At 42.5% G+C, this 12,548-nt stretch overlaps 1 protein-coding gene across 1 annotated transcript in view; it reads left to right on the top strand.

Moving 5' to 3' along the window:
* Nucleotides 1-12,548, top strand: part of YWHAE (tyrosine 3-monooxygenase/tryptophan 5-monooxygenase activation protein epsilon) — a 72,631-nt gene that overhangs the window by 21,020 nt on the left and 39,063 nt on the right. Inside the window, exons 2-3 of the mRNA XM_080680660.1 lie at nt 1,243-1,529; nt 1,733-2,136. Coding sequence (XP_080536786.1) covers nt 2,073-2,136 — 64 coding nt within the window. The 5' untranslated portion in view covers nt 1,243-1,529; nt 1,733-2,072. The remainder of the gene's footprint in view (nt 1-1,242; nt 1,530-1,732; nt 2,137-12,548) is intronic.

Below are 12,548 nucleotides of genomic sequence, written 5' to 3'. Positions count from 1 at the left end.
CCGCAACCAAGGTACATGCCCTTGACCGGAATCGAACCCGGGACCCTCCAGTCCGCAGGCCGACGCTCTATCCACTGAGCCAAACCGGTTTCGGCTCCTCCAATGATTTTTAGAGTGGAAGGGGGGGAGGAAGGGGAGAGAGAGAGATCAATCAGTTGCCTCCTGTACACACCCTGAGACAGTTTTTACCAACTGAGCCACACCAGCCAGGGCAATTTTTATTGATTTTAGAGAGAGGGGAGGAGGAGTGCGAGAGAGAAACAGCGATTTGTTGTACTTATTTATGCATTCACTGGTTGCTACTTGTATATGCGCTGACTAGGGATCAAACCCACAACCTTGGTATATCGTGCTCTAACCAACTGAGATACCTGGCCAATGCTAATTTCAAGTTTTATTCCATTGTGATAGGAAAAGATACTTTGTATGATTTCAGTCTTTTACATGTATTAAGGCTTGTTTCATGGCTTAACATATGGTCTCCAGTTTCTCTACCGATGAACTTGAAGCTTCAGAGGTGAAATGACTTGCTGGAGGTATAAATAAGTAAATGTGTATTTATATAGTTACAGAATTCCATATTTTGATTCTGTCTTTTACCATTGAAATTTGATAAGTTTGTTTAGAGTGGAAGGGGCTTAATCTGTAATGGAGTAAGGAGCCACCCAGTTTCCTTTGTTGGGTCTTCTGCTTTTACCTCCCTTAAAAGTAGGTATTCTCCTGCTTCCCTTTTTTTCCAGTTCCATGATGGTTACTTCTACCTGGGTGATCTTTGAGAATCTTAGAACCAGCATGTGCTAAAAGGAATTGTCCTCTCTGCATTCTATCAGCAATTTCCCTAGCATTCCTATTTTTGTTGTTGTTGTTGTTAATGGTACTGCCACTCATTATTCCAGTGACTCAGGGTGGGAAGATGGAAAGTCAATTTTTTCCCATCACAAGATCTCTACATCTGATCAGAACAAACTCTTTAGGCTTTTCTCTGTAGTACTAATCTTATTTGTCCTTTCCTTCCTATTTTCACTGCTACCATCGATTACCTCTTGCCTGCATTAGTGTAATAGCCTGCTAATCAATCACTATTATACTTTTTAAAGTATAGGTTGTTAGATAAACGATATTATCCTCTCTGCAAAAATCATAGCTTTCTTGTGCCCACTGAATAAAGTGCAAACTTCTTAGCTTGCCATCCAAGGCTCTTCATAATTTGGTTCCAACCTTTTTATTTCACATTTATTGCAGGTCTCACCACACAGCTCATGTTCTAGTTACCAGAACGTAGGTCTTGGAACTGATTTTATATTGAGGACAAGGTGCTGGGAACCCACCGGGCAGCAAAAGAGCGACCAACTCCTTTCCCATCCTTGCTTCCTCAGTGTCAATGGCAGCCTGGCCCCGTCTTCTGCACCTTGCACTCCAGGCTGGCCGGGCTCCTCTGACCACGACCCTGGTTCCCATCCATGGTGGGTCTAAACGGAAAAAGAAGGCTAATGCGCAAGAGAAGCAAAAGGCTGCCAAGTGAAGTTGAGGTGTGAAAATTGGGGTTCCTCTTCCCCTTCCAACTATTGCAGGGCCCAACTCTTTACTCCAGGGTTAAAAAAGCCGGGAGAAGGCCCAGGAGTGGGCTTGGCTGAGGAAACAGGATAGGTAGGGGAGAAGCTGGTTTCCGTGAGGAGGGCCGGCCATTAACAAACGGTTACAGCCTTTGCTTTCTCTCGCTCCCTCTCTTCAGGGGCAACCTAGGCCGGCCTCACCTCAAGCTTTCCTCGGGTCGCTCTTCCCGAAGTCGCAGTTCCCGCCTCGGGGCTCCCGCGCCAGCTGAGCTCACGGAGGAGGGGCGTCTGCTACGGTAGTTCCAGCCTCTTCGGGCGCCGAGCTCCCGGACCGCCCCCCGCGCCAGTTGCCAGGGAGCGGTTGCCATAGAGCTGAGCAGTTGTCCGCGTGCGCAGGCGGAAGTCCCGGATTGAGGCGCCGCCATTTTTGCTGCTCGGACGCGTAGCGAGAGGCTGAGAGAGTCGGAGACGCTATCCGCTTCCATCCGTCGCGCAGACCCTGCCGGAGCCGCTGCCGCTATGGATGATCGGGAGGATCTGGTGTACCAGGCGAAGCTGGCCGAGCAGGCTGAGCGATACGACGGTGAGTTGGGGGGTCAACCGGGGGCTGGAATTCTCGGACCCTCTGCCGCCGCCCACAGAGGCCGGGAGCTGGAGACAAAATGGCGGCATCGTCTCCGAGCCTGGCCGCGGGACGTGGATTCTGGAAGCAGGAAATGGCCTGTGGTCTCCTGGAGCGGTGGGAGGCCCCAGGCCTAGGAATTTGACCCTTTCAGTGTCCTCAGCTGCAGACACTTGCCAAGCGAGAGGCCACGGCGATGGGGTGGAGGAGTTGGTTGTAAAATGGCGGCTGGGGGGAGGGCGATTCCCGGGGCGGGGGAGGAGGAGATGGCGGGTGCTGTCTCCGAGCGAGCGATCCTCCGGGGAACTTCTGGCTAGTCTTGGGATGTGGAGAACAATTGAGTGGAGTGATGGGGAAGAAACATCCGCCACATGGGGGAGAGTGGCGACCAGGAGGTGTAGCGCGGGCGCCTTTCAGGGAAATATGGCGGGTGGGGGCGGTGGCTTTTCCCCGGAGGCCCAATGTGGGGCGGCGGCTGTGAGTCTCACAAAGGAGAAGCTTAGCGAGAAGAGGTCTTCGGGCTGTGGTGGTGGCGGTGCGGGGGCAGTCGTGAATGAGGCGGGGGATGGGGAGAGGGTGGGAGTCACTGCTGTTCATCCTTGGGCGGAGGCCAGCTGAGATGCTGCGATCATTTCTTCCCCGCAGGCCGGCACACCTTGTAGTGAGGGTTTTTTAGGCTTTATCTTCAACTTCGCCTTCTTCCCTCGCGCTCCCTTTCCTCGGACTTAAACCGGAGTGCTCGAAGTTCCTGTAGTTATTTTCTGTCTCCGTACGCTGTGGGTTCTGGTGGTTAGAACATTGAACGGGAAACAAGAAAACCATGAGTCTTAGTCCCTTGCCAGTGCCTGTGTCTGTCTACCAGTTTGTAAGAATAGTGACTTTGCTGTTTACCTGCACTATTATGACAAACGGAGAAAGACCTGTTGAAAAATAAAGTTATGTCAAATAATGTTTAGTAACTGCATTTTGGTTGACTGCCCGGGCTTGGAATGCGTGGTTCGTACCTCATTGGGGATTTTAATTTACCCCAATCAGGTATGAGTTTTGGGATTGTGAACATAGTGAGTCCTAGCAGATCCTATGTTCTTTTCTGTGTTTTATGTACAGATTTCTCTGTTTTATGGTTTTATGTACAGATTTGAACAGTTTTCCTTTGTTCCTTGGTCCTTTGCCCATAAAGGTCCTTTCGTCATTTTCTAGAACTTTATGGAATTGTCCATTGTGTCTTTTTAGTCAGTTCCAGGTTGCTGCTTTTAAAAAATTGCCCCTCGCTCAATTTTGGACGTAGGTATTTGAATACCCCCACATCTGTTAAAATGTAGTATTATGAAAACAATCATATATGTGGTTTTAATGCTGTTGAGGGGTGAGACATAGTTGTTATCAAGTGCCATTGATCTTGAGGTTTTTCTTAATTACTGAACCATTTATTTTTCAAAGTGTCATGTAGGACCATTGCTTTCCTTGATACCTATTTGTCATGTGAATAGCCTCAGGGCTAGATATCATACATTAGGATTCAGGAATTTGAAAATTAGGAGAAAAGGCTTTGAACTGAAACTTAGGGAAGATACTACACTAAATTTCATCTTGTAAATCCTTAAATTGCTATTTCTATTAAATAAGGTTCCTGTTAGGAGGGGGAGGGGAATAAGATGGGAAGTACAGCTCAAGGTCAGATATGCCTTTATTTCAGTGTTTAAAAGTCAAACACTTGATTTGTGTGCTTGTAATGGAAGGTGTGCTTGTAATGGAAGTGTTACCCCCTCCCCCATGCTCCAAATAGGTTCCCCTTTTAATCTACCAGTGCCCTTGGCAGGAAACTTGAAATTATATTTGAATGCTTTCTGTTCTGTAGGGATTTTAGGTTCCGAGTAAACTTGTGATTACCAAAAGGACATAGTGGAAGGCTTTTTTTTAAACTTGTTTTAAGAACTGATTTGGAAGCTCATGATTGTGATTTCTAAGTTGACAGTTGAGTGTTAATCATATTTTGGAGTTGAGTGCTGAGGATTTTTGACCAAATCTAGTTATTCAACATAGTACTCTCCAGATAGAGCCACATCATTACATGTACACTTTTGGTGTCTCCTTCAGAATCTAAAGGGGGAAGGAAATAGGGTCTATCAGATGGAGAGAAAGTCTTGAAACTGTTGGGCACAAGGTTAGGGATTCATTGGAAAGGAAGAAGAGGAAGACAATTATCAGGAATCCTACTCTACCTGTGTCTACTTTATTTGGCACAATAATTTAGTGTTGTTTGTGGTGACAAAAATTGATGCCATAGTTTTAGTCACCAATTTATTCAGCTTGGGGAGTGGAAGAAGGTGAGAGTGCATTTGAATGATTTGGTTTTGGGTATTTGGATATAAATACTGTTTTTTCTCGTTCCTGCAGTACCTTCATCTTTTATTTTGCATGTTGTGTTGAATCTAATAGGTATTAAAACTTCTTTGTAGCATCACTTAATTCTATCCTGGGGAATTGGAATCAATTTATATGGTTTATTTAAAGGTACTGGAGGGAGAGCTAAGATGGGTTCAGAAAAAGAACAATTTCGGGTTGCTGATAGGAAATACTGAGGTTTGGGACTAGGACTGCTCATCTTGAAAATTAAATTTAGCATCCTAACTTAAGTCAGTCTAAGGAATAGTTTTTATGTGATTTGTGGCCATATTAAGGAAGTCCTGCCCCGCCGGCTTGGCTCAGTGGTTGAGCGCAGGCCTATGAACCAGGGGTGTGGGGGGTGTCCCAGTTTCATTCCGCTCAGGGCACATGCTTCAATTCCAGTTGCAGGCTCCATCCCGATCCCCATGCAGGAGGCCGCTGATAATGATCTATCTCTCTTATCATTGATGTCTCTCTCCCCTTCCCCCCTCCCCGAATCAATAGGAACATATTAAAAACAAAACAAAACACTTAGCCTTCCCGAACTAAGTTTTACTGTCCTATCTGTATGAACCACAATACTATAGAAAAGTGTGTGTGTGGGGGGGAAGTGAGTACTTTCACATTTTCTGAGAGTTAGAGGGTCGCCAGCATACACTACACTTAAGTTCATGGGGTAGTTTCTGGCTTTGTCTTTCCACCTTCTCCCTGTGATGACTGGCTCCATCTGACAGGGTAAAGTTTTGATGGTCACCTTCAGTTCATTCTGTGTGAATACAACACCAGGAATACATCTGTTCTGCATTACTACTTAGAGAGCTGTCCCTTTAAAATACCAGCACCTCATCTCTAACTTATTCTGGTAGTCAGTGAGGGGTTCTGAATTAATTCCTTAATATATGCCTTGTTAGGGAAAAAAAAAAGGGTAATAGTAAATTAATTTTAGTAATGAGTTAAAAAACAGGTTAGTCCTGGCTGGTGTGACTCAGTTGGTTGGAGCTTCGTTCCATGCACCAAAGGGTCCCGAGTTCAATGCCCAGTTGGGGCGCTTACCACAGGTGGCTGGCTGGTCAATGTCTGTCTCTCTCCTCCCTTCCTCTCTATCTAAATCAATGAAAATATGTTCTGGGGTGAGGATTAAAAAACAACTTATGTTGCCGAAACCGGTTTGGCTCAGTGGATAGAGCGTCGGCCTGCGGACTGGAGGGTCCCGGGTTCGATTCCGGTCAAGGGCATGTGCCTTGGTTGCGGGCACATCCCCGGTGGGAGGTGTGCAGGAGGCGGCTGATCGATGTTTCTCTCTCATCGATGTTTCTAGCTCTCTATCCCTCTCCCTTCCTCTCTGTGAAATATCAATAAAATATATTAAAAAAAAACAACAAAAAACAAAAACAAAAAAAAAACAACTTATGTTTAACTTTATACTTAAAAAAAAATAAAACAGATTATCAATTCTAGACTGTAGGCCAGTAATAATTTTTATTGCTATTTCAGTTAATGGAGTTAACTTTATTGAGTGCAATATTTTTCTCTTCTTCCTATATATCCTATATATAAGCAGAATTGGATAATGCAACTTTTAAAATACCTCCTACTGGTAGCGTTTAGTCTTCATATTTAAAGCAGATGCTCTTTTGTGTATATTTTAGACTTGTATAGTAATGTACATCAATCTATTCTGTTAGCCTTCAACACTGGAATATAATGAAATCATGAATCATTGCAATTTGAGGTGATGGGGTAAATTCTTACTAACTACTGTGGACATTCTTAGGCACTCCTTTCACCTTTATATGAAAACTAGAGGCCCAGTATAAGACATTCATGCACTGGGGGGAGAGGGAGGGGTGTCCCTCAGCCCAGCCTGTGCCCTCTCTCAGTCCAGGACCCCTTGGGGGGTGTCCGCCTGCCGGTTTTCTTCTGACTACTTTTAAGATGTTCTCTGCCTTTTTTTTTTTTGTAGTTTCCCTCTAATGCACCAGGTATTAATTTTCTTTCTCCTTGCAGTCCTTGCAGTCCAGGATCCCTCGGGGGATGTCTGACTGCTGTCTTAGGCCCGATGCTCCTTACCACCTGGCTTCCTGCTCCTTAGCACTGCCGTGGAGGCGGGAGAGGCTCCCTCCACCTCTGCTGCGCTTGCCAGCTGTGAGCCCAGCTTCTGGCTGATCAGTGCTTCCCTGTGGGAGGGCACTGACCACCAGGGGGCAGCTCCTGCGTTGAGCGTCTGCCCCCTGGTGGTCAGTGCACATCATAGCGACTGGTCATTCTGCCTTAATGGTTGCTTAGGCTTTTATTATATAGATAGATATGTTTTTAAAAAATTTTTATTTCAGAGAGGAAGGGAGAGGGAGAGATAGGAACATCAATGATGAGAGAGAATCATTGATTGGCTGCCTCCTGCACACCCCCTACTGGAGATTGAGCCCAAAACCCGGGCATGTGCCCTTGACCTGACTCGAACTTGGGACAGTCCACAGGCTGACACTCTAGCCACTGAACCAAACTGGCTAGGGCAGTGGTCAGCAAATTCATTAGTCAACAGAGCCAAATATCAAGAGTACAACGATTGAAATTTCTTTTGAGAGCCAAATTTTTTAAACTTAAACTTCTTCTGACGCCACTTCCTCAAAATAGACTCGCCCAGGCCATGGTATTTTGTGGAAAGCCACACTCAAGGGGCCAAAGAGCCGCATGTGGCTCGCGAGCTGCGGTTTGCCGACCACGGGGCTAGGGCTATATGAAAATACCTTAATTTGAATTCTGGTAGTGGAAGAACACTTAATGGCAAGTATTAAACAGCAAATTTTGGATTCAGTAAGTACAAGCAAACACATTGAAAATCTATACAAACAGGCTTCTCATAATTGTTTCATAGCTTGGTCAAGAGAATGTGAAATGTGTAAATTTCTATAACCTGATATATAGCAAGTGAAATTTCAGAGAAGAGACAGGGAGAGATAAAAACATCAAAAATAATTATTTAAAATATTTTTTATTGATTTTTTACAGAGAAGATGGGAGAGGGATAGAGAGTTAGCAACATCAATGAGAGAGAAACGTCAATCAGCTGCCTCCTGCACACTCCCCACTGGGGATGTGCCCGCAACCAAGGTACATGCCCTTGACTGAAATCGAACCTGGGACCCCTTCAGTCTGCAGGCCAACGCTCTGAGCCAAACCAGTTCAGGCCAAAAATAATTTTTTTTTAAAGGAAGGCTGTAAGGCTGATTTTGCTAGACTTTTACCTTATATTTAAGAAAAGAGTGTATTTAATCCTCACCTGAGGACATGTTTTTATAGATTTTTTTAGGGGAGAGAGGAAAATATCGATCAGTTGCCTCTCATGATTGCCCTGACTGGGGATCGAACCTGCAACCTGATATGTTCCCTGACCAGGATTTGAATCTGTGACCCTTCTGTGCATGGGATGACACTAACCACCTGAACCACAATCCAGGGCAAGAGTGTGAATTTAAATAGTAATGTCGGTCATAGGAAAAGAAAAATTAAAAAAATTTTAATTAAATAATGCCGTAGATATGGAGCTTTACTTTTCACAGACAGTTTTCACAAAATTTTTTACTTATTTCATATAACATTGACATAGGTAGTGGGAGAGAGAAACACAAACATTGATTCGCCACTCCACCTGTTTTTGAATTCCTTGGTTGATTCTTCTATGTGCTCTGACCTGGGATCCAACCCGAAAACTTGGTGAATTGGGATGACATTCTAAACAACTGAGCTATCCAGCCAGGATATGGCCATGTATATCTATCTGTAAAGTACTTTTGTTTTCCCCTTCACTTTTGTTCTAATGGATGTAGCCCCTAAGTTACTGATGTAATTGTAAAACTTTTAGAAGGAGGAGAAAGATTGGTGAATGATTCACAAATGTTCTAAGATAGCTGTCAAACAATGTATTAAGGGATAGGGGATAGTGGGGAATAGCAACGTTAAGTAGTTATGTTTACTTTTTTTTGAAATGGTCAGTTAACAGTTTGATACAGCTTAATACATATCCAAGTTGTCAAATTAGTTTGTCAACATAATTTTATGGCTTGAACTCATTAATAATTCATGCTAGTCACATTCCTTGAACAATTTCAGGAGCTCATTTAAATTTATCAAGTTGTAATAACAACTGCCTTAATAAAAGTGTCATAATTTAATTTTTAAAAATATTTTTTATTGATTTCAGAGAGGAAGGGAGAGGGGGAGATAGAAATAGAAACATAGATGAGAGACATTGATTGGCTGCCTCCTGCACATCCCCTACTGGGGATGGAGCCCGCAACCCAGGCATGTGCACTGACTGGAATTGAACCTCTTGGTTCATTGGTTGACACTCAACTACTGAGCCATACCGGCTGGGCAAGGGTATCATCTAAATCAGGACACCTTGAACTGAAGAGGAACCAATTTATAATTGTGCTGTATGCTAAACTGGGATTGTCTTGAACTGCAAATTTGCTCCTTTAGTCTTACCTACTTTAAAACCATTTGTTACTAGTTGTTTCATTTTGATAACAAAAGTTTTCTAAGCTTTGTGCATCCCTCTACCATAGAGATCTTAGATCTGAATCCTCAGATTGGGATTCTTCTTTCTCAGATGAAGTCAACTTTCAGCAGAACATAAAATAAAGGGAAAGTGAAAGATTCCCGCCTCCCATTCCTCCAAATGGGAACTGGAAAAGCCACGGATATGGTAGTTGCTGAAAATAGAACTTGCTAGCAAATGAACTAGTCAATCTGAGTGATAGTGTCAAAGCCAAGTATGTTGGTTTTATGTATGTGTACCTTGAGCTAGATCTGTGTTTAAAAATACTTGACTTAGTCTAGCAAATGTCTATCCTAAAAGCACAGAACTTTCCCCCCAAATTCATTTTTATACTCTCACCCACACCTTGTTATGACCATTCTGTTTACAACACCCAAATCCTGTGTAGTTTAGAAAACAAATGACCATGATGCTGGTTTATCCGTTTTGAAATTTAATCTTGACTTTATTGCCTTTCTTCCAATGATCCATCACAATAGCTGGGCAGATCTGTCATTGTTAGAATTGATTGTGAGGATGTCAAGATTTTATCTAGCTAAAGCAATATAAAATGTGTTTAACTCTTCATTTAAAGGAGACATGTTACACTATGAATAAGAGTTATGACTATTTAATATTTTGTAAGATGTGTAGTGCAAAGGCCTTGGAATCATCTGAATTCCTTGTCTGTAGAATGGGGATTAATGATGCCATGAAATTTGACGTTTTGTAAATTGCAAAGAGTAATACTCGGCAGGTAGTATTATTTATGAGAAATTGTCATTCAGTGTGAATGATGAAGTAAATGTCTTTGCTACTGATCTATTAAGGTAATCTACCGTTTTTGAGTTATTCTTAGCAAGTATATTCTCATGGGTTTAATCTCTTAAGTTACATTTACATAAATATACAAGATTTTTTCAAGATAGAATTCTCAATCTTAACTCATATTTGGAAACTTGCATATCTAGAAAGTGAAGGTTGTTTAAATTTATTCCCAAGCAATATAATCTATACTTTGGCCATGTTGAGCTGGTATGTATTTCTCTCGATATTTTTGTTGTTGTTAATCCCCACCTGAGGATATTTTTCCATTGATTTTTAGGAAGAGAGAGGGAAAGAGAGAGAAACATTGATGTGAGAGAAATATATTGATCGGTTGCCTCCTGCATGCACCCCAACCAGGGCCCGGGCTGGGGAGGAGCCTGCAACAAGGTATGTGCCCTTGACTGGAATCAACTTGGGACCTGGCCAACGCTCTGTACATTGAGCCAAATCGGCTAGGCAGGGGTGTAGTTCTTTAGATAATAATTCCAGGTTAATATTCACCAGCATATTATACTTATTGCCTATGGATTTGGGGTGAAAAGTTCCATAGTATGAAAATGCAAAAGTAAATCAGTGTTAAAATATTTGCATATTAGCAGTCTCATATTACTGAGTAGGAAAATAATGAATAGAATTAAAGCACTTAGTTCATAGACAAGCCTCAAGGTTGTGGTTATTTGATGCTGAATATAGTTCGAAGGAAGAAGCTTGTTGGTGCCACTCTCCCTGCTCTGGGTGTGTACTGCCTTTATAACAGCAAATGCTGAATGCTATTTTTGTTTTTTCTCTTTTTCATAAAAGCAAAAATCTTAAATTTCTTTCGTTTAGTGAAAACAGGTAGTAATGTAGGTCTCTTTGGCGTTAATTTGAACTTTTGAGAAATGAGGGATACCTGTACACATAACCAATTTTGTGAAATGTGATTCTAAAGGCTTAGTGAAGCCCTGGGCAGTGAATGGGCTGTGATTAATAGAAAGCTACCAATTAATACTTAGTCCTTAGTCATTTAGGGATTTTCTAGGACCCTGGAATGGTTGTTGTGAATACTGTGTTGTAGAAATGTTGTGTCCTTGGTGATTAGTCATTTAAGGACATTGGAATAACTTGGAATTGTGAACATCTTTGTGTTGTAAAAATGTTAAGTATCCATACTTAATTTGTGTGATGTTCTGGCTTGTGTGGCTCAGTTGGTTGAACATCGTTCCCTACACCAAGAGGTCGCCAGTTTGATACCTGGTCAGGGCACATGCCCGAGTTTCAGGCTCAAATCTCTAGTAGGATGTGTGTAGGAGTCAAACAATCAATATTTTCTCTCTCATTGATGTCTGCCTTCCTCTCCCTTCCTTTCTCTAAAATCAGTAAAAAATATTCTTAAAGAATTCGTGTGATTAATTGATAAAAATAAGTTAAATTATAAACAAATTAGTAAAAATTTATAATAGTATTACCATGGGAATTTGAAAACATTTGTGAGCTCTTTATTAGAAAATACCACAACAGTTGTGCTTTTGTTTTTACAGATTTTTTTTCAAAACGTATTTATTAATTACAAAATGTTTTTCTGTGTGGAATAAACTTTTTTCCTTACAATTTTTAAATGTTACTATGGAAATGCTGAAATTTTGATGGTGGTTTCTTAGCTGTTTAAAGACTTAGGGAAATAAATTAATAATATATCTGTATAGGTTATACTCCTGAATTATATCAGTATAAGGTCATTTTTTCTGATGTATTCTGAAACAAAATTCTAAGATTTATTTTTCTAATTCTACAAAAATTAAGAGATTTAGACTTCAAGCTGTACCCCCCCTCCCATCAGTGTCTTAGGTCACTTCCCCTCCTCTCCCCCCCAACCTCTTACTTTCTAGCTCTACTTCCTCTCTATCTCATCATTGTTGGTTCTACTAGAGCAGTGGTCGGCAAACTGTGGCTCTTGAGCCGCGGTTTGCCACTCTGTTGACTAATGAGTTTGCCGACCACTGACCTAGACTCTCAATTCCAATAATTACAGGCTGTTGTTGTTCCTTGTGAGAAAGCCCCTATCTCAGTGGTAGGCAAACTCATTAGTCAACAGAGAGGCAAACCGTGGCTCGCAAGCCGCATGTGGCTTGAGAGCCACAGTTTGCCGATCACTGTACTAGAGGCCCGATGCACGAAGATTTGTGCAAGAATGGGCCTTCCTTCCCCTGGCTGCCGGCACTGCCTTCGCTCTGGCTGGAGCCGCCTTCCCGCTTCTGCCTTCCCACGCTGCCCAGCGGCCCGGAGTGGGCGGAGGCGGTGCGGAATGCCTGCATATGCAAATGAACCCACCATCTTTGTTGGGTTAATTTGCATACTCCTGATTGGCTGGTGGGTGTTGCAAAGGTACGGTCAATTTGCATCTTTCTCTTTTATTAGTGTAGATAGCTGCCTGAGGGAATATCTTCTTAAATTCTAAGAGAAATCTCTTAGTTTTGATGGAGTAAGGGGAATTTACCCCTTTCCTGCCATTTTGAGACTCATGGGGAAGATACTTTCCTGCACTCAAAGTTGTAGAATATGGGTAAAAGGTTGTCTTGTTTTTCCATCTAGCAGAAGCTAATTGGGAAGGTTTTAAATTCCTGTAGAAGGCTAAGCA

This window comes from Plecotus auritus, assembly GCF_963455305.1.
Source record: "Plecotus auritus genome assembly, chromosome: 7".
NCBI lineage: Eukaryota > Metazoa > Chordata > Mammalia > Chiroptera > Vespertilionidae > Plecotus > Plecotus auritus.
The sequence above is the reverse complement of the archived record's forward strand: the minus strand, read 5'-3'. Positions and strand labels throughout refer to the sequence as shown.